Source organism: Staurois parvus, unplaced genomic scaffold (assembly GCF_062004578.1).
Source record: "Staurois parvus isolate SC_StPar_1 unplaced genomic scaffold, SC_StPar_1.0 ptg000744l, whole genome shotgun sequence".
Classification (NCBI taxonomy): Eukaryota; Metazoa; Chordata; class Amphibia; order Anura; family Ranidae; genus Staurois; species Staurois parvus.
The window spans coordinates 881,825-905,451 of NW_028318540.1; the positions used below are offsets into that span (position 1 = coordinate 881,825).

At 39.8% G+C, this 23,627-nt stretch overlaps 1 protein-coding gene across 2 annotated transcripts in view; it reads left to right on the forward strand.

Moving 5' to 3' along the window:
- LAD1 (ladinin 1) overlaps window positions 1-23,627 on the forward strand; it is a 182,920-nt gene that overhangs the window by 62,945 nt on the left and 96,348 nt on the right. For both annotated transcript variants that reach the window (XM_089654100.1, XM_089654101.1), the window contains exons 2-4: window positions 9,404-9,520; window positions 12,542-13,082; window positions 13,204-13,346. In XM_089654100.1, the coding sequence (XP_089510226.1) occupies window positions 9,404-9,520; window positions 12,542-13,082; window positions 13,204-13,346 (801 nt within the window). The remainder of the gene's footprint in view (window positions 1-9,403; window positions 9,521-12,541; window positions 13,083-13,203; window positions 13,347-23,627) is intronic.

The window sequence follows — 23,627 nt, forward strand, 5'->3', positions numbered from 1 at the left end:
TGAATACACTTTACTGGAGGATATATACAATTTATTTTACTAATATTATAAGAAAATGTACGGCAACATGTTCGTTTTAAAGTGATCCTGTTATTAAAGCTACCCTGTAAAGGTGGTTAATACATGCCTTTTCAGAGGAAGATGAGTAAAATGTCCACTATTTTGAAGAGCTACAGGTGTTGCCGATACCTATGTGTGTGTAGTGTACCTCCTTTAATACGGGGTGCTGTGATTTTTCTCATCAGTCATCACATAACTGTTTTGTCCACACTCTAAGTGGGAGGTTTAGGTATTTAACATACCCAAGACTGTTAGAAATGAGCAGCACTTATAGCTCTTCAACAGAGGGAAGATGTCACACACTGCCTGTGGTGTGGGAAAGGTAAGTATTACATAACTTCTTCTACAGTGTGGCTGTTTTCTCTACATCAGCTCAGAGTGGAGACTTTATACAGTTTGTCTGAGCTTCCAGGGACAGGGGGCAGGAATCTGATGTCACACACTTCGTGGAGGGCAGCTGAGTGTAATCTGAGACCTGAGTGGAGGTATGGGACACACACCTCTCTACACATTCTCATAGGAAAGCATGCACAGCTAAGCCTATTAATCACAGACTGTGTTCTAGAAGCCCCTTTCCTGCCCTGCTCCATTGCTTGGAGTTGACACAGTGGGGTTAATTTACTAAAGCTGGAGAGTGCAAAATCAGGCTCACTTCTGCATAGAAGCCAATCAGCTTCCAGGTTTTATTGTGAAAGCTTAATTAAACAAGCTGAGGTTAGAAGCTGATTGGTTTCTATGCAGAAGTGAGCCTGATTTTGCACTCTCCAGCTTTAGTAAATAAACCCCAGTCTGTCAGAAATGACATGTGCAGATAGCAAAGGAACCAGACAGCAGACAGAAAGCAAACAGAAATCACACTTAGTGCTTTGGATTGAGGCAAATATAACAGGATATATGATATTTTCATTTTTCATATCTGAGGTTTACAACTGCTTAGTGAACGCTTATTTTGAGTCGCAAGGGTCTGTTTTCCGTAAAAATAAATAAATAAATAAATGCACATCTTTTTGCAGGTAAAAAATGTGCATGTATTTGTTTATTAGGAGTATGTAAAGCATTGCACCCACAATCTGTACAGTTGCAGGCTCCTGCGGAATATCAGTATAACTGATACTTCGTACGGGCAGGCAGTTACTGAATGAAAGGAAGCTCAATGAACTAGTAGAACACTCACCAGTGCCAGCTGTGAGCCATAGTGGTTGACAGTAGATGTAGTTCAATCAGTCACAGAACTCTGTGAATGAATGACATGGCCGGGTGGGTCGAGCCCCACATGGCTGCACTTTTTATAAATTTTGACAGGGGGTGTGGGGAGAAGATCCCCCACCGTTGTCACAACAGGAGTTGAGGGTGGGTAAGGGGTGTGGGGGCTGCTGATTTAGTAACATGTTATACTCTCAATATGGGTGTAACATGTAATGAAAGGTGAAGTTATCATTTAAGTTGTTTTTATGTGAGTTTTACATTTTTTTTATTCTTTTTGTATTGCACTAAATGTAGAGATTTTTAGATTTGCTTGTAGAGTAGATTACCCACTATAATAATCGTTGATATCAACCACACAAGAAGTGTATTGTTTTCAATCACTAAAGCCTGTTCTGAAAAAAAAAATCACTTTGCAAGTTTTCACTAAGTTTAGTGAATGAGATGAAGTTGTGCTGCCTTAAAGTGGAACTTCATTCTCTCAATCAACATTGACTATTTCTAATCCTTATGCTGCTATCATTAGTAGATAGATAGAAAAGTATATTATTTTTTAACACTTTTTCAGATACTTCCTGGTTTCCATGCCTAGGCAAATGATGTCATACATCCCAGGAGTCCAGGAGGGGAGGAGGGGCTTTCTTAGCTAAGGCAGATGGATTGCAGATTCCAGGAAGTAAATTCATCTGACCTTAGTGAAGATGGCCTCAGCCAAAAATGCTAGAGGGGTGTTTTCAAAGTGATTTTCTCAGCAAAATAAAGCATGGTGACACAGATGGATGAGGGAGATTGCCTTGAATATTAAAAATGAATTAAATAGTGTTTTGATTTGTGCTGCTTAGATGTAGTTTCTCTTTAAGTCATCTAATCATGTTCAAGCAAATATCATGTTTTATAAATGTCCTTGCTTGTGATTGAGTACTCTGCAAAGTGGATTTTTACCACAGCCACTATAGTAAGTGAAAATTTCATTGCAAAACAATAATTCCCTTTGCAAATTTAACATGCTTTAGTCGTTTAGAAAATCAGCCAAATTGTGTAGCACTGCAAGGTGAGGCACAGGACTTGCAATGAACAAATGTGACTTTCTCCAATGTGCATATAAAAATTGCAAAGCACAGAAACAAGGTTTTTAAACATTAACAGACATTAATAAGAATATTTATTCCAACCCGTTCTCATCTAAAATGGCATTAACATGACATTTCCAAGGAGAGAACAAATACTGTAGTTGTCAACATCATTTCAGGCAAAACCCCCATGTTAGTCTATGAGAATGATTATAATCTTGGACTGGTATCTTGTTTTTCCAGACCATCATTATGATTTTCAAAGGGCGCATTCACGTGGGTGAAGAGACACATACACCTGTATGCAGGCAGCCTTTGTTAGTCAATAGAGACACAATGGCTGTATGGACTCATCCACATAATATAGGTCTGGAAAGCTCTGGTGTTTAAATGCAGCAAAAAATAAACAGGCATGGATGTCACAAAATCCATCCATTCTGTCCTATTCTGGTACAGCAGAGTATCTGTTTACTGATCCCTGTTCATTGGACTGGGCACATCCCATGTCAAAGGGGTCTAATGATGAAGAAAATCAACCTGCACAAACGAGCCTATATTTTATTTGATATGAATAGTCCAGGCACCATGATATTGAATTACCAAAATTTCAAAGAACAGTCACATTAATCAGAGTTTTTTTTTATAGTATCAATTGGGTGTCAACTCTGTAGAGCTTGATCACCAGTTTTCATCTCACACTGAAGTCCAAGTAATGAAACGTGTTTTGATGACTCTTTTGGCTTTGATAGATTTCATGTCTCTTTGCATGGACAAAGTCCTAATGCAGATCAAATGCAAATGACAACATGTGACATGTAGCTAGAATCGGTATCCCTGATAAGCAAATGCTACATTGATAATATAATTAAACAACTAAAAGCAGCTGCTTCATAGCAGTAAATGTTTAACAATTCCCTGTACAAGTGTAATTCTTAATGGCTGATAAATACCACTAAGTGATAAGAAATGTACAAAGATTATTGGACGTCATTAACTGTATATATAACTTGCATAAAAATCCATATAGGACAGGTGTACACCTACTGTCTATGTGGGAGCATAGACATAATGCAGGCCATAGGCGGGTTGAAAATCGGCTGATTTTTAAAATAAAAAGCAAAAAATCGGTCATTCGATCGGCCGACGTTACCACCAACGTTAAAAAAACCGCCCAATTTTCAACCCGTCTATGGCCAGCATTAACCCCATAACTTCTGTCCCTTGCAGAGACAGGGGAGCACACCATACAATGTGACAGCAATACAAATACATTATTTGGATTACAATGTTTTTATTTGGATACAGATGGATACATTTGTTGCAACCGCAAGACTTTTTCATATAAAATATAATAGCGGTCTTTTATCGGTAAAACGATCGGCCGATTTGCCCATCATTGCAGGGAAAATTGACCGATTGTCAAAATCGGCCACAAACTTTCCAACATGACCGATAAAAAAAAAATGTGCAAAAACCCCGAAAAATGGCCGACCAATTAGCCCACTAACGGTGCGAAAATCGACCGTTTTTTTTTTATCGGACGAAAAATCGGCTGATTTTCGACCCGTCTATGGCTGGCATTAGTCAGTGCCTGGATTATAAAGTTGCTTGAATCTGCATCATCACTGGCAAAAATCACATAATGAACATTTAAAAGGGAATAAGTAATCCGTTTTACATAAAAATGATCTTTTAAATAAACATACCAAGGTGTATTAAACTGGCCATATACCTATAGGTTGCATTGCCTGCTATCATTGGGTGGCTTAATCCGCAATAGCCAGATATGACAATATGGGTGATCCAGGCAGGCCAAAATGAAGGCCTGAAATGACTGCACCTTCTATCTCACTCAGGTAACTGTAATACAGGAATGTCACGAGCATGTATGTGTGCACTTTAAGAGTTTTAATTACCTTCTTTCTAAATTTTGTAATTAGGCATGCACATAAATATAGCTTTGTTTGCTTGTAGTATATATTTATGCTTTTTATTTAGTAAACTAGCACAGTGACTGTGCTTCACACTTCATTTTATCTCAGTGTAAGTCTGTATGGGCTAGATTAGACCAGTGGCAGAACTGCCACCATGGCAGACCACACAAGAACAAGTCGGGGCCCCAGGGATCAGGTGATCAGATGTGCCCTGGTAGTTTGTTTGGGCTGCCTATCTATCCAGCCACTGCTGCCTGCCATCCTGATTTGTATAGCCTGGTGCTGGAAAGCTTGTTCCCACAAGCTGGTGCTGGAAACAGACATCAGACCAGCACGGTGCCCGAACAGGAAAGTGGTGACATTTATCCCCAATTTTTGTTTCTGGTAAAGTGACAAAGGCACAGTTCCTCAGGTTGTTCTTCAGGGCTGCTGGGCCAGGACGATGATCTAAAGAAGCTATGGAGGCAAGGAAGAATGGGGGCTGATTTGAAGTCTGGAGGGGTTAAGGAGGAAAGAGGATGTTCTGAGGCCTGAAGGGGTTAAAGAGGAAGGAGAGGGGGGACTGAAGGCAAAAGAGGTTAAAGTTGAAAAAGGAAATGGTTGCTGATCTGAGGTCTTAGGAGGAAAGGGAGTTAATCTGAAATCTCAAAGAGTTGGGGAGGGGGTTGATCTGGGATCTGAAGAGCTCCAGGTAAAAAAGGAGGCGGGGAAGTTGATCTGAGGCCTAAAATGGTGAGGGGAAGAAGGGGGCTAATTTAAGGTGGGAAGGGTCTGTTGACACACACATGCACCACCACCACTGGCAAGACATTTTTCCTTCCACAAACTAATGCCAGGACATGTTTTCCAACATCCGACTCAGGGTTATTTTTTACATGCACTGACGTCATTTAATTTTTTAAACTACTGATACCAGAACAATTTTTCCTCCCACTAATTCTGGGTCATTTTTTTCTAACCACAGACACTGGGGCATTTTTCCAACCACTGACCATTGGCACCAGGAGGTTTTACCCACTGACTGATGACATTTTCCATTAACTAACCAATAATGCAAGCCATTTTTTCTTTCACTGCACAATGATACCTGGAATTTTTCCAACTGACCACCCACAGCAGAGCATTTTTTCCTCCTACTGACCTGACAACACTGTGCATTTTATCTTCTACAGACCAATGTTGTTGGCCATATATTTCCCACTGACCAGCAAAGCCAGGGCATTTGTTTTTCTTTTCACTGACCAAAAATTTAAGGTGTAATTTTATTACATGTACTTATATAGCGCCATCAATTTACGCAGCACTTTTCATATATATTGTACATTCATACCAGGCCCTAACCCTCAAGGGGCAAACTATCTAAGGTTCCTAATTTACATTCATACATACACATACTAGGGCCAATTTAACCAGGATCAAATTAACCTACCAGCATGTCTTTGGAGTATGGGAGGAAACCAGAGTACCTGGAGGAAACCCACGCAGACACAGGGAGAACATGCAAATTTCAGGCAGGTGGTGCTGTGGTGGGGATTTGAACCAACGACCCTTGTACTGCCAGGCAGAACCATTTAGCCACTATGCTGCCATAATCCTAATTCTAAAATCTGTGCAGTGTGGTTTCTGTTACAATATTGCAGTTTATAATTAGTTGGTGTTTGCTATGTAGTCCACAACTATTACAATTAAGTTCTTCTTTAAGGTAGGCTCCGATAGAAATGCATATGTAATGGAGAAGTTTTTAAAAATAATATTTTGTCCTATGTGTGTCTGTAAGACTCCCTCTTGTGGCAGAGTAATTACAAAATATTACAATATATTGTGGTACAAGGACATTGCAAAAGGTGTAGAGCAGGGGCGGACTGACCATTTGGAAACTCGGGCACTGCCCGAGGGCCTGGGGTTAGTAGGGGGCCCCATGAGATGCCCCTGGTACCTTTTTCATTGGTTAAATATTAAATCTCAGCAGTCATTCAGTAAGAATGTTGAATTTACTATTTGACATACAGATAACCATTACAGTTAGCACCTACAAATTTAAGTTGCATCAAAATTGCTTACTAGTAAATTATAAAAGTAGCTCAAATGTGTACTTTCTGAAAATAGCTTCACTTTAAGCCAAAGCCTCGTACACACACTGAGACAAAAAATACCGCTTTCGGAGCGATTGTCAGATTGTCACTGGATTCTTTCTTAGATACACAGAATATAACTGGATACTAACATTTATAGGTAAAGGTAAACCAGGAAATATCTGATTGCCTCTCAGGGAATCAGGAAGGAATTTTTTTCCCTGCAGGAGCAAATTGGATCATGCTTTGCTGGTTTTCTTTGTCTACCTCTGGATCAACTGTGGGCAGGGGCGGACTGACAACTCAGGGGGTCCCCGGGCAATAGGGGATCATGGGGCCCCTGTGTCCTTGCCCAAACTCAAAAAAGCCTATGAAAAAGGTACCAGGGGCATCTCTTGGGGCCCCCTACTGACCCCGGGCCCTCGGGCAGTGCCCAAGTTTCCAAATGGTCAGTCCGCCCCTGACTGTGGGTATAGGATTATAACTTTTTTTTAACCTCCCTAGAGGTATGATTATTTCAGATTTTTGGTGCTGAAAGCGGCACCATTATTCTGCATGGAAATATGTAGTTTTTTTATTGTAGGCTGTAATATTTAGGAATAACTCACTGAAATCTGTCCGAACAAGAGTCTATTAAACATCCCAGGTATGATAAAATTTGAAACACAAAATCATAAATTATAATTTAATAAATAATCATAAAAAATAATAATATAATATTACATTTAATTCAATAATATAATCAAACCAAAAACACTGAAATTTGAAATATAGCGCCAAGTTCGCACATTGCTGAGCAAAGTCGCAAAATTGTTTTCAGTGTCTGATGACGAATTTCTCCACGAATCATTATCACTCAATTCTGCAAGTGGTTCTGATTTACTATTGCTGTTCTCTAGCTGATCTAAACCCGCTTTTGACCTAAAGGAACACTTTTTGGACGCCGTGGACTTTTCTAAGTTTCCAGGCAGAAAGAACATTCAAAATGCAGACAGGGGACAGGACAGAGCACTAGGGACAAAATGTATATGAAATGGGTTGAAACAGCAATGTTTTACTATGAAAAATCGTTTTGAAAAAAATTAAATTTTTTTTAAATTTTCAAATTTCCCGCCGCCGGCGGCGCCCATACGTCCCGACGTCACAGGGACCGGAACACAGGAACCGGATGCCGGCATCTGCCGGAGGAGATGGCCGGGGATGCTGCAGGGGACACATCGCGGGAGCGAAGGACAAGGTAAGTGCTGCAGGGACTCCCTATGCAGCGCTGCATGGTAAGCCCGAGTGTAGCTCGGGGTTACCGCTTTTGGTACAGACATTTTACCCCGAGCTACACTCGGGAATACCGCTAGGGAGGTTAATGGTTGAACTGGATGAACTTTTGTCTTTTTTCAGCCAGACCAACAATATAATCTGATCATTAGTACACAGCTTTTGAGAGCCGATCATAAAGGAACAAGCACAAAAATGTTTCTTGTACAATAACAGAATGAATGATTTTCGTTTGATCAGTAACAGTGTTCGTTCGTAAAAAAAAATCAAGTGACCAAGACTGCACATGTTCAGAAACGAAAGAATACATTACATTACATTACAACACAGTACATTACATCACTTCCAAAAGTTGCATTCTGTGTTACGAGAATTTTCATAACTTTAGTAACCTAGACTAGCATGCAAAAAAATAAAAGGACGATCATTCGTCCGATATTCTCATCAGGTGTACTAGGCTTAAGTATGATTAAGTGGCAATAAATAGCTGTATATGATTAAAGGTGTTCTCTTTTTATTGGCCCACAAGAGATAAGGAAACCAGAGACTTTGGATGGTGTGAATATCCATGGTTATTTCTCCAAATAATGCCCACCAAAAACTCTAGAACTGAACTATTATGACTAAAGCTTGCGTGGATTATTCATTCAATCCTATTTCAGTTTACCAAAAGCCAAACTATACCTGTCTTCTATCTGTTAGTGGAGAGGTTGGTTTATATAGAGAGTACAGCATACTCTCTTTTGAGAACTCCAAAGGGAGTACCAGGAACTAGAATTTACAATTCATCTTCCTCTAATCATCACTTTACAGTTTTCAACAGATTATTATTTTTATTATACAGGATTTATATAGCGCCAACAGTTTGCTCAGTGCTTTACAATATAACGGGAGACAATACAGCAACAGTACAGTTCAATACAAGAGGGCTAGGAGGGCCCTGCTCCTCGATAAACATTGTGATCATGCATAAAGTACACTGGTGATCATGTGATCATGGCATTCTTTCAAGTGTTTACTTGGTCTGGGAAGAACCAAGAAAGCCTAAAGTGAAAATAAAAGGAGTATTCAATAAAACAGTTAGGCTTGGTCCACACCTATGCTTATTGCTTTTGATCCGTTTTTTAATGCTTTTTTTGTTGTGTTGTGCATTTTGGTTGTGTTTTAACCATGTTTTGTGTTTTTTTTGGTAAAGTAGAACATTTTTTGTTGCTGGGCAGAAAATAAACACAAACATACAAAATTTGGCAAAAACGCACTAAATGCGTTTCAGCAGCTTCTCCATTGAACTCTATTGTAGCAAAAACTCTGCTTTTTGCATTTAAAAAAGTCCCTGACCCTTTCCAAAAACACAACAGGTCAAAAAAGCATAGATGTAAACATTTCCCATAGGAAACCATGTTAAATGGACTGTTGTGCGTTTCTGCAAAAAGCACTAAAACACTCATTGGTGTGAACCAGGGGTAAGAATAAATATAAAGATTATAACTAATGGAAAACATCTGCACAACGGCTGCCGACTAAATAACATATGTCCACATTTAATAGGGGTATAGTATGGGAAAGAGCAATGGTTTTTGGAATGAACAGCAATCTTTATATGTTTTGCAAATGCAGACTACAAATGTTCCAAAAACGTAATGTGTAAATATCTAGAATTCCCCACTAGCAATCATTTGAGTTGTGCAAAGTTTTAATAGCGTAAACAGCAATTTACTAGCTGTTTTTTATGGATTGTTTTATAAGAGCAAGCTTATGAATCTTAATTCTGTTTAATACTTTGTTCTGTCAGGCTGTCTCAGCAGTGGATTGAAGATGATGAAGAGGAACAAGTAAGAGAAAGAAGGAGAAGAAATCGTGATGGATCAACAGGAAACAAACTATCGGATGTGTTTCCTGAGACAAGTAGGCAAGTATATCACAGCTGCGTGCAGATGAGATCCAAAAATACGTACCAGACATTAATGGTGGTTTAGTTAGTAAGTTAGCTCAAATGTGATTATTTGGTTTTGAGTGGATAACAAATTTACTCTTTGCTGGATTTTTTTTTTACCTTGCAAGGATATAAACATCCATTCCTGCCATGACATATCACTATTAGCTTTGTGTCAGACCATGCTGCATTCTTTATATGAATTATCCAGTAAGCAGCATTTTACACCATGACAGAGGAAATTATTCTTTTTTAGAATCAAGTGCACAAAGAAAACCACCAACAACTATTCTTAAGTTATATACTTTTCAGAGGGCTTGGGTCTTAAGGGAAACCTGTTGCTCAGTCACTCTTAAAGGCTTCCTGGGCTCTTGCCAAGCCTCCTGCTGGGGATTGGTGAAGATCCTCTAAGAGTACAGACAAGCCCCTCCTCACCTCCATGCACTTCTTCTAGATCTTTCTCCAAAGTTCTAGAACAGGGGGAAATCCCTCAGAGCTGGTCTGTAGAGCATCTCAGCTCTGACCTAAATTTGACCCACCTGGTTATTACACTCTATCTGCTACTCAGCCTCTATCTAACAATTAAAGCTATAACTCCCCCTAGCTAACTAGGAGGGTGCTACACACACTCTGGGGAATTCATAAAGGGTGTCACAGTCAGGTACATTAATCTCTCAATGTCGGTACTGAGGTCGAAATGTCCATACTGGGCACTCCGTCCTCAATGTGCTCTTTCATTCCCTGGCCCATCACACTGATAGGTCTATGGCTGAGGGTTTTGTACTAGGGGTGGGTGGGACCTGATGGGGAACTGAGATTAGTTACCTATCGGTTCTGCTTTACTTTTGATTGAAAGCAAATGGCAGTGGGTGGATATAAGGTTTCACAGATATGGGGTTTTTTGGTAAGTATGAGTACTGACCTATGATCAAGTACTCACGGATACCGATTCCTGGTACCTTTGTGGTGTGAATTTAGCCCGTACAAAATGAATGAGCTCAAATCGCACTGCAAAGAATCACAGGTGATTTGAACAGGAATGTGGTGTGATTTCTGGTTGAATCACATGCAGTTTCCCTGAGGGTGAATGGCTCAAATTGTACTGTAAATCGCATGACACCTGCAGGGAAACCGCATGTGATTCGGACAGGAAGCACAACGCATTCCTGTTCAAATCACATGCGATTCTTTCCAGTGCGATTTGAGCCCATTCATTTTGTATGTATGGGCTCATATCACACCGCCAAGGTATCAATTTCAGGTATCAGAGCATTTGCACGAGTACGAGTACTCATGCAAATGCTTAGTATCAGCACGGATACCATTATCAGTATCGGTGCAACCGTAGCTGGATCCATAGCTTTTATTTAGGCAAGTCATGTCCTGTCAATCACAGAAAAGAGGGAACTAGTCTCAGAGTTTACTGCCAACTCGACAGGGGCAGCGGCCATGAATTTGAATTGTTGGTGGGAGGAGGCTGATAGGGAATGAGAGATTAGTTCCACATCAAGTCCATCTTGCCTGTGATGGACAGAGGATGGCAGTGGGTGGATTCCCAAGCTGCTATTGAACTCAACAGTGACTCTGCCTCTGTCAATTCAATGTAACTGCATCATTAGTTGCTAGGAGGTGGATGGTCTTCATCCTAGCAATCAATTAAATAAATGTAAATTACATTTGGGAAACTATGTGGCAAATGAGGTTTAATGTTGACACAAGTAAGGTTATGCACTTGGGGGCTAAGAATATGCATGCATCATACATACTAGAGGGAGTACAACTAGGGGAATCAATGGTGGAGAAGGATCTGGGAGTACTGGTAGATAACAAGCTTAATAATGGCATGCAATGCCAAGCTGTGATTTCTAAAGCGAGCAAAATCCTCTCTTGTATTAAAAGAGGTATAGACTCCAGAGAGAGATGTATCATTTTACCCCTGTACAAATCATTAGTAAAACCTCATCTGGAATATGCAGTTCAGTTTTGGGCACCAATTCACAAAAAAGAACATTGGGGAACTGGAGAAAGTACAGAGAAGGTCAACCAAACTGATAAGAGGCATGGAGGAGCTCAGCTATGAGGAAAGATTAGAGGAACTGAATTTATTCTCTCTTAGAAGATGAGATTAAGGGGGGATATGATCAACATGTATAAATACATCAGTGGTTCATATAGTGAACTCGGTGTACAGCTATTCACCCTGAGATCATCACAGAGGACAAGGGGGCACTCTTTACGTCTGGAGGAAAATAAATTCAATTTCCAAACACAGAAAGGTTTCTTCACAGCCAGTGCTGTGAAAATGTGGAATAGATTCCCTCAAGAATTGGTTCTGGCCAGCTCAGTGGATTGCTTTAAAAAAGGCCTGGATTCTTTCTTAGATACACAGAATATAACTGGATACTAACATTTATAGGTGATCCAGGGAATATCTGATTGCCTCTCGGGGGATCAGGAAGAAATTGTTTTCCCAGTTGGTGCAAATTGGATCATGCCTTGCTGGGTTTTTTTGCCTTCCTCTGGATCAACTGTGGGTATAGGATTATAACTTTTTTTTTTTAATGGTTGAACTGGATGGACTCTTGTCTTTTTCAGCCAGAGTAACTATGTAAATGTATTAAAAAACACAAAACACAAAACACTCCTCAACCCCCCACCTCTGTACGCCAACTTTGAGTTGGTCCGAATTACCACCAGTTTGCTTATCTACAACTGGCGTTAATTATTTTAAAATTTTTCACAGACATAATGACAGATTTGAAAAGTGGTGGTAGTAAGAACTACCTGAATCTGAGGCACATATTGGTACTTGTAAACAAACCTTTGCAAAGCTTTCATGAATTGGGCACAGGCCATATGGAAACTGCCATACTGACAGAAAAGTGATGTTACTACTTTGATTTCCCTGTTTTTGCCTATTATTGTAAAATAAAAAGGTTATCTGTGAGTTACATTTGCATTTGTTCCTGTTTTGAGTCTTCTATCCTTGCATCTTAGCCCCAGTTCACAGTCAGTTTCTCCAGCTGCAAGCTTCAAGGAAGAGAAGAAGTTAATAACAAAAGAACAACCAGAAAATGTTCAAGCTCAAAGTGAAGAAAAGACTGAAACACCTAAGCAACACAATGAAGGCAACAAGCTAGTCAGTACTGAAGTAGAAGAAAGCAAGGTATCTACTACTGAGACACTGGAGGTAAAACAACCAAACAATGCTACACAAGACAAGCAAAATATGATAAGTAAGAAAGAAGAAAAACAGAACCACAGTACAACAAGTAATAATACCCTGAAACAAACAGAAAGCATAGCATCTGATAGCCAAAAGCAAAGTATTTTATCTAAAAATCAACAGTATTTGGAGCCTGAAGGCATAAAAGTAACTTTACAAAATCATCAGAATGTGAGGAAACTTAACCAAAAATTCAGTAATTGGAAAGAAAAGGACCATACAGTAAAGGTCCAGAAGGCACAGCTTCAAGAAACCAGCTCTCAAACCAACAAAAGTCTTGAAAAGGAGAAAACAGAGAAATTAGATAGTAAGGTAATTAAACTACAGCTGACTGCACAATGGTCTTTATTAAACTTCACAGAAAGCTTTAAACAGAGAAGACATACTTTAAATATTATGTTTTGTACCCCTATTCTCTTTTTTGTTGTATTAGGAAAAAGATCACCCAACAGGAAATAATTCTAATGGCCCAACCAGTGATCCAGTGAGTACTACACCCTCAGAACCACAAAATGAAACTAACACATCATCCAGTCATGAGAGTCCGTCCAAGTACAAGGCTCAGGTGTTTGTTAGGTATGTACATCCATTCCTACTTCTGTGTAATTATGCTATTGGCATGTTCTTCTGTCTTCTGTGATCATTTCATGTCTTGGCAGAATAAAACTAGTTTTCGTTGAAGTGTAATCTATACTGAAAACTTGTATTTTTTTTTAATTTTGAATAGAGAGTGGAAGGATTAGAACCTCTTTCAGGTTTTAGGTTATCCAAGAATGTGTTAGATTTCATATTACTTGTTAACCTGAGGACAACCTATTCCCCAGACAGGAAGTAAAATAAACTCTCTAACAGCAACACAGACAGAAGTAAAAATGTTTTTTTAAAGCCGTACTTTCACCCTGAAAGGGATGTTCCACTTTAACGCCTCCCTTCCCTTTTCCTCCTCCTCTCCCACACACAGGGTGGCTTAGCCCCACCCCCACTCCCTCCTCACTGGATTTGATTGACAGCAACTGGAGCCAATGGCTCCTGCTGCTATCAACAAAGCCTGTGAGACCAGGAAGAGAGAAGAGAAGACCTTGCAGTGTGCAGTAAGATATGGTGCTGCAACACTAATAGAGTTTAAACGTAGGTCTTATTAGCACTTCCAACCATCATTACACAGAAGGACTGGTTTCATTTGTAAACTGAGTAAGGTAGAGGAATAACCCCATAACAAAGGCTATGTACCAGGGTATAAGAACCATTTAAAAAGTGTACAACCTGAATACAATACTTGTTACCAGAACTGATGGACCTGACCAGTGTAATGCTGGGCACATCTACAGTTTGTGAAACAATTACCCCCTTCTTAGCACTGCATAAAGCCTGTGGGGATACAGTTAGAACTTGGGATCAAAGGCAGCTCCAGGCAAACAGCTAGTACACAATTCAAATACATATGTTTTCACAGTTTGCCCTATCAAAGTACTCCTCTGCTAAATCCCAGTTTAGCATTACTGCTTCTTAGGTTAAATGTACTCCTTCTTAAGTCAGTTCTATGCTAGTTGTTTCTTGAATGAAGGAGTCCATGTAAAGTGTAACTAAAGGCAAAACATTTTTTTTTGTTTTGGATAACGCGCAGAGAACTTAAAACACCTGTCAGGTTTTTATTGCTGTCTATGCCCCTATTGGGGAGATTCACACTCTCTATTTGTCATTTTACTACTGCCATTGAAAGTGAAAGTAAAAGTAAAAAAACTGATAGGGGTTATAACCCTCCCTTACCCTAGGTTCACACTAAAGCGTTTTCTACAGCGCTTTTCAGAAATGCAGTAATTTCCATTTAAAATGATTTCCTATGGGACATGTTCACATGTGCGCGTTGTCACCTGGTGCGTTTTTTGGAAAGGGTCGGGGAGCTTTTTGAACGCAAAAAGTTGCGTTTTTGGATCTATAGACTTCAATGGAAACGTTGCAGACAAGCACGTTTACGCTGTGTTTTGATGCGTTTTTAATGCGTTTTAAATCTGCCTATCAACAAGAAAAATTAAAAAAAATGGACCCATCCCCCCCCCCCGCAAAAACGCATCAAAAATGTGTCAAAAACACAGGTGCAAAAACGCAAGAAGCAGTACAGAAACGGCTCAAACGCAACCAGCATAGGTGTGAACCTAGTTAGTAAAAGATAGGTTTAGAGGTTCAAATATAAATTACTGTATCACCCAATATATGGCTTCCATCCAGTAGCCAAAAAATATACAGACCAAAAAAGAGATTTGTGAAAAGAGATTCACAAGAAAGCGGCTACATTATGGACAGAATGTGATACTCAGAAAAATTCCAAAATTTATGCTTTATTACACATTAATGATTGACAATCGGGCAATTGCCCTGGTTAACCATCACCTCAGTATGAGACAATACACACAGACCTAAAACCATTAAAATCACACCAAGACTGGTCTGGATATATATGTGCTGCAAAGGCTATGACAACCATAGTCTAAAGCATTTGCAGCACCGCACATTGGTTACACTCCCTGTAGGAGGTGTTTTCAAAAATTGTACCATAGGTATATAGTATCACATGCTATGCATATAAGCAAATACAGTTACCACATAGGTTACACTCCCTGTAGGAGGTGTTTTCAAAAATTGTACCATAGGTATATAATATCACATGCTATGCATATAAGCACATATAGTTACCACATAGGTTACACTCCCTGTAGGAGGTGTTTTCAAAAATTGTACCATAGGTATATAATATCACATGCTATGCATATAAGCAAATACAGTTACCACATGGGGAGAAGCATAACCCTAAGCCTATACAAGGCAATATGGGTAGAAAATTGAATGAAAAAAGGGGGGATAAACCCTAGTAATATATTTATGGATTCACGCAGTACAACCCTGTGAAGGCACATGTGGTTGGGGCCCATCTATCTGTAATATACGCAAATAGTTGCAAAGATTCTTATAGATGAAAGAGTCCCTGTTGATGTCTTGATGGAGAGATGAATGCAAATAGCAGAGGCCTGCTTTATATGGTTTCTTCACCACAACATGTGGACTGCAAACCACTTTAATATTTGAAATAGAATGAGGCCCAATGGGTCTTCCGCCTGTTGCAATGTATGTAGTATGCCTTGCATCTAGATAAAGCATCATAATGTCCCCATCCTGCAATAAGACAAATGATATAAGAATAGTCACTCTGGGTACTCTCACTCTGATGTATATATAGTATAAGTAACAAGGAGCCTTCTTCGTTATTCCTGTAAGAGTCCACTCACCACCTGTGCCATGGGTAGTCGAAAATAGAAATATCCTTCATAGGTACTGCCATGTTGATCCAGGGAACTACTGCTTACATCAGCCGACATTTTGCGGGTTCCAACCTCTCCATGGCACCTGTACAGCTTTTGCATGACTCATGGCATGTGAAAATGGCTGCCTGCTTGTAGGTCGGCGTGCATATCGCCAATGCGCATGACCGGAAGTGACGTATCTGACGTATGACGTCAACGCGTTTCGCCGATGGGCGTATCTCACTCACCTTCGTCAGGACCAATTGGAGGCCTGTTGGAGTGGACTGTTACAGGAATAACGAAGAAGGCTCCTTGTTACTTATACTATATATACATCAGAGTGAGAGTACCCAGAGTGACTATTCTTATATCATTTGTCTTATTGCAGGATGGGGACATTATGATGCTTTATCTAGATGCAAGGCATACAACATACATTGCAACAGGCGGAAGACCCATTGGGCCTCATTCTATTTCACATATTAAAGTGGTTTGCAGTCCACATGTTGTGGTGAAGAAACCATATAAAGCAGGCCTCTGCTATTTGCATTCATCTCTCCATCAAGACATCAACAGGGACTCTTTCATCTATAAGAATCTTTGCAACTATTTGCGTATATTACAGATAGATGGGCCCCAATCACATGTGCCTTCACAGGGTTGTACTGCGTGAATCCATAAATATATTACTGGGGTTTATCCCCCCTTTTTTTCATTCAATTTTTTACCCATATTGCCTTGTATAGGCTTAGGGTTATGCTTCTCCCCATGTGGTAACTGTATTTGCTTATATGCATAGCATGTGATATTATATACCTATGGTACACTTTTTGAAAACACCTCCTACAGGGAGTGTAACCAATGTGCGGTGCTGCAAATGCTTTAGACTATGGCTGTCATAGCCTTTGCAGCACATATATATCCAGACCGGTCTTGGTGTGATTTTAATGGTTTTAGGTCTGTGTGTATTGTCTCATACTGAGGTGATGGTTAACCAGGGCAATTACCCGACTGTCAATCATTAATGTGTAATAAAGCATAAATTTTGGAATTTTTCTGAGTATCGCATTCTGTCCATAATGTAGCCGCTTTCTTGTGAATCTCTTTTCACAAATCTCTTTTTAGGTGTGAACCTAGCCTTACTCTGTACAAAATGAAAGTTTTACTTTTAGTTCTACTTTAAGCAAGGTAGTCAGGTAGGGGTATACCCATAATGGCATAAGCTCCAGATTTTAATAGTTGGGGTATTTGTCAAGTGAAATTTTGCAGAAAATATAATTTGTGAACTTTGAGAATGTCATAAATTTTTGTAAATCGTGGTATGCCATTGCAGAGAATTTTCCTGGTAAAGTTCCGTAAAAGTATTTGAAGTTTAATGTAAAAGTATTTGATTCTAATGTAGTTTACCCTTTTATGAGTGATACATCATAAAAATTATCTCAGTGTTAAGACTGTGGCTGGATTTTTGTTTGGCTCTTATGCAGCTTTTGGCTAACAAAATTGTATGTGTACAGTATATTTGGTTTTGTCAGACTCCAGAAAATTCTGCTAACCTTACAGATCAATAATATTCATACAATTATGTACTCCCATTCCTCATGGGATTATGTACTCCCATTCCTTAATTTGGCCTAGAACACTCTATAATTGCTCTACCATGTAATTAAAGGGTCATTTTGACTTCAGCTCTGCTACGACGCTACTAGCCATTAATGACATATTTAGACCATATTTTAAAGTCTATTATTTAAAATTACACGTTTGTGAAGCTGCAAATGAGGCAATTATATAGGCTCCCAAATAATATACGTTTGCATGAAAAGCAGTTGTGCATGCCAGTATTTAAGGAATAATGGAAGTACAATAAAATGGCCCACTTTTTGCTTTAATATGTATTTCCCCTTTTGCAGTCAAATTTGAGAAGCCCCCTCCATCTAGTTGTTAAGTGGGGAAAGTTTTTTTTATAAGTGTGTTAGCATTCAATGGGGTTGATTTACTAAAGCAAAATGACTGTGCACTTTACAAGTGCACAAGTGTAGTTGCACTCATTTTCTCCAGAGCTTAGTAATTTTTAAAGGCACCCTCATACATCTGCAACACCATGTGGTGTGTGCATTTTTGGAAAAGATGGACCTCTTTTCCACATTTCTCGCATATAGGACAGCCCATTGAAGGGAATGGGCTGCCCTCCATCCAACACACGAGAATGTGTCTGCACTTGGTTGCACCTGTATGGTGCCTGTATGGTGTGAACCGAGCCTAAGTGGTAGTGATTACTGGTATAGTATGTAGTAAAGCTCTGATGATTTTGATTATTCATGAATGTACAAGCAAAAATGCTTTTTTTTTTAAATTGTTGTTGCACCTGATTGAGTATTCTTTATGAAGTTTTATACGTTCACGTTTACTACAGAAAATGAGTGAAAATGCACTTGCAAAGTGCACAGTCTATTTGGCTTTAGTAAATTCACCCCAGTGCATCACCCAAGCTTTGAGATCTTTAACCCTTTGTTAGGAAAGACATCTTACAGACATCTAATATAACTGATAATGAAAATTATAGAAAAATATTACAGACACTGTTAATTATGGTAAACTCCGCTCTCCAGTCACCTCCTTACGTTTACATAGAATGGAAACCTAAGTAGGATTTTTCATCAAGTAAATAGTATATAAAAAGCTAAGCAGCTATTTAAATATTTTTTTTCAATTTATGCTATGTTAATGAGAACATAAACAAATATACAGTAGGTGTTATCCCAATTTGGCTGAAAAAGTGGAAATAACCTTTACAGCTGAACACTAGACAGCTATAAAGAAAATAGAATTTAATGAAGTTGTGTATTTATTTGAAAAAAAAAACTAGAGTAAATATTTTGAAATCAGCCTCTCCTAACCCCTACACAGCAGTACTCACACTGGAAGGGAAGATAGCAGATTAAGCAATTGAGTGATTTAGTTAACGTTCTGCTTCCCCTTCACTATCCAATCAACAAGATGGGTGTGTTCTTGACAGAGAAAATTTTGAAGACAAACGATATTTTTTACTTTCGGCTATAAAAAATATATAGTAAACTCAAAGTTAGTTATACATTTAAGCCAAAATGTATTCTGCTACATGTTTTTGGTAAAAAAAATCCTAATAAGTGTATATTGATTGCTTTGTGTGAACTTTATAGCGTCTACAAACTGTGGTATAGATACTGCAATTTACGCCATTTTTTTTACTAGACAGCTCTGCACTAATTTAGTAGACAATTGCGCGGTCATGCAATACGGTACATAAATGAAATTTATGTCCTTTCAAATGCACTTTTTTTACTTTTAATGCAAAAAACACAATATATTGGCCAAATATTTGGTAACATATAAAAGATGATGGTATGCCGAATAAATAAATACCAAACATGACATGATTTAAAACTGCGCATGCCCCGTGCAATGGCGACAAACTGCATACAATTTTAATATCCATAGGCAACGTTTTAAAAGCCTTTACAAGCTACCATTTAAGATTTACAGAGGAGGTCTAGTGTTAGAATTACTGCCCTTTATCTGATGTTCACGGCGATACTTCACATGCATGGTGCAACCACAGTTCACATACCGGCACAGGGTCAACGCTCGTGCACACAGGTGTGCACGCGTGAAGGGGGCGAGGTTTTTTTCTTATTTTTAATTTTTAAAAATGTTTTAATTATTTTTACACTGTCCCTTCATTTTTTTTTTAAATCACTTTTAATGCTATCACAGGGAATGCAAATATCCCCTATAACTTCAATGGGCATTGTCATATATTCTTTTTTGAGAAAGCTGTGGTCTATCAGACTCTAGATCTCTCCTCTACCCTTACATTATCTAATCAAACCAAGATCTGTGTGATCAGACGCTTTCCCAATTTACAAATGGCGCTGTTTATATCCTGCGAAACTGAATTGCTGAAATGCTCGTAGCTTCCGATTTCTTAGACTATAGACCATTCTGGTCTCCAATCAGCTCTATGGTCAGCTGGCAGAAACACTGGCTGCATTCTCAGGTTCCCCCGATGGCACGGGACTGCCTGAGAAGGCCGTAGAAGGCAGCAGGGGAGGGGGGGCATCATCTCCCGCTGCTTTTAAAAGCAATCCTGCAGCTTCTCCATGAAAGCCAATTGCCAGCTGAAAAAATTATACCAGGATGATGCCTGCAGGCATCATCCTGGTATAACCATTCAAAGTCCAGTGATGTACCAATACATCCCTGATCCTTGTTGGGTATATACGCTGTTTTTTTTTTTTGTATGCAGCCTGTGGGCTGAATGAAAAAAAGAGAAGAAATATCTGCCAGAACAAGTGTGTGGTATGCCCACCATTAGAATATACCGCCCTGCAGCCACCCACTTCTAATGGTGGGCACACATTAGGTCACACTGCGCCACATGAGCCAGTTCCAAGATTGTACAAATTTCTAAATAGTGGCACGCTTGAATAAAAATTATCCACGTGTAAGTGGTACCCCATATGGAAAAAGGATGACACTAAGTCCCAAACTATCTTGCCACTGCTCCCCATATAGTCTGGGCATCCGGGCATTGCCTCGTAAATCCGAAACTTATATGTATAGCCTGTTGCCCTCTCACAGGTCTTCTACATCTTGACCCCATATCTGGCACGCTTGCTGGGGAGAAATTGTTTGAATGCAAAATTAATGAGGGACTCATGAACGCAGATGTTTTGCTGGGGAGTATAGACATCTGCAAATTTTTGGATAAGGTGATTTGTGAGGGGCTGAATTTTGTGGAGCCAGTCATATTCAGGGTCAACTCGAGGACGACAGAGTTTATTGTCACTGAAATGCATAAAACACATTATACTCTCATATCTATGCCTGGCCATGGCAGCAGAGAACACAGACATATGAAGAATCGGGTCCGTGCACCAATACAACCGCAATTCATTTTTTTTAGTAATGCCCATGTTGAGGGTTAGGTCCAAAAAAAATTTAAATTCGGAAACCGTAATGAGTTTCCATGCGAATGGTCTGGCAAGGTTTGAATTTGGGTTTGCGGCGATAAATTGTTGTGCATATAAATTGCTTTGATCCACAATCGGTGCATACAGATCTTTCATGAAAAACAGCTTCAAAAAATCAAGGGGAGTAGTTAAATTTGCTGTTTCCACCTGAATTCTGGGTTTGGGCAGTGAATGGGGGAAGAACGGGTGCTGCAGAATTTGTGGGCTGCCAATCGGGATTTGCAAGCACATCCAGAAGGATACTATGGGCTCTATGGGCCTGTGTGCGAATTCTTCGTGGCTGCGGGACAATACTTGTGCTCGCCACCGCACCAGCTTGTACTACACTTATGGGACTCGCCACATCACCAAGTGATACTGCAGTGCTGGTATTATTATTATACAGGATTTATATAGCGCCAACAGTTTGCTCAGCGCTTTACTATATAACGGGAGACAATAGAGCAACAATACAGTTCAATACAAGAGGGTTAGGAGCTTACAATCTAAGAGGTATGTGAAAGACCAGGATGTACTAGGCCACTAGTGCTCGCCAGTTCACCAAAAGGTAGCGTGGCACTAGTACTGGCACTCTGCTGCATATGAGAGTCATCAAAATTTACCAACAAGTGCTAACAGAGATCAGGCCTGATTCTGCCAACACTGCGGTTTTGTGTACAATGTATCAAGTGACAGTGACCTACTGACACTGCACTTGCTGGGGGAGAAGGGGGGGCAAACGTAGGGGTTAAACACAGGTGCCGGCAGGTGCAGGGGCTAATCCCGCTAACGCTGCATTTTTGGGGACGCTATACTAATGTGAACGCTGGTATAGTGCTGATCTGATCAAAGATATTGATTCATTCAGACACTATACTAGCAATGGAGGTTTATTGTGTATGAGCGTCTTCCTGGCAATCGAGGGGTTAAATTTGATTACTGGTGTACTGACGGGCAATCTGATGCTATCTGGGAGGGGTGTGAAAACCACGGGAGCGCGAATCACATATATATATATATATATATATATGTGATTTTGCTCACCCGTGCCACCCTGTAGCAGTATTTCTGTTATAGGGTGGTCAGGAAGCGGTTACAGAAGCAGTTTGTGTTACGTCGCTGTGTTACTTTAACTTACAATTGCGCAGTCATACAACTCTGCACCCAAATGAAATTTACATCTTTTTTTTCCTCACGAACTGAGCTTTCTTTCTGTGGTATTTGATCGTCTGTGTGTTTTTTATTTTTTGCGCTATAAAATAAAAAGTCCGATAATTTTGAGAAAAAAAAATATTTTGGACTATTTGCTATAAAACATGTCCAGTAAAAAAATGTAAAAATCAAATTTTGTCATAAATTTTGGCCAAAATGTATTCTGCGACGTCTTTGCTAAAAAAATCCCAATACGTGTAAATGAATTGGTTTACGTGAAAGTTATAGCGTTTACAAATGGCGGTATATATACTGGAATTGTTTTTTTTTTTATACTAATAATGGCGGCGATCAGAGACTTATGGCGGGACTGTAGGACTGCAGCGGACATTCTGACACTGGGGTGAACTGACTTGGGGTCACTGACATCTCCACTGACACCAATACAGTGATCAATGCAAAAAAAAAAAAGCACTGACACTGTACTAATAGCACTGGGGAGGAAGGGGTTAATGAACACTTCATGATTATTTATTCATAATTGTGTAATAAAACAGGTGCAGTTGCGGTGTATGCCCAATAGATGGCTCCCTATTCAACACATAATATAGATCTATTTACACTGCTCAAAAAAAATTAAAGGAACACTTTTTAATTAGAGTATAGCATCAAGTCAATTAAACTCCTTGGATATTGATCTGGTCAGTTATGTAGCAGAGGGGGTTGTTAATCAGTTTCAGCTGCCTTGGTGTTAATGAAATTAACAACAAGTGCACTAGATGGGTAGCAATGAGACAACCCCCAAAACAGGTATGGTTTTACAGGTGGAGGCCACTGACATTTTTTCCCTACTCATCTTTTCTGACTGTTTTTCACTAGTTTTGCATTTGGCTAGGGTCAGTGTCATGAGGCGATGCTTGGACCCTACAGAGGTTGCACAGGCAGTCCAACACCTCCAGGATGGCACATCAATACGTGGCATTGCCAGACGGTGTCAGGGTCCTGTCCACGGCAGAAGCACTGGAAGATCTGGCATTTCTGCCAGTACTCTACATGGCCGCAGAAGTACACATCAGCCTCAGTCTGGTGCCAGGCGGCCTTTGTAAGGAGGCTCATCATGTCCTCTAGTTGCTAGCTCCCCGTGCCCTGTTCCTGTTTCCTGTGATTCTGACTTGTGATTTCCTGTTACCGACTCGGCTTGCTCCTGGACCTGTCTACTCTGATTTACCCCTGATCTGACCTCGGCTATCCCATCTGACTATGTCCGCTCTGATTCCCACCTGGTACCTGACCTTGGCTTGAACCGACTACCCAGTAAACATCCAAATCCTGGAAGGGCTTGCATACCACTCACAGGTGCCTCCTGTCTGCAGACCTATCTCCATGCACCAGCTGTGCTTCTGAGTGGGCCACCAAAC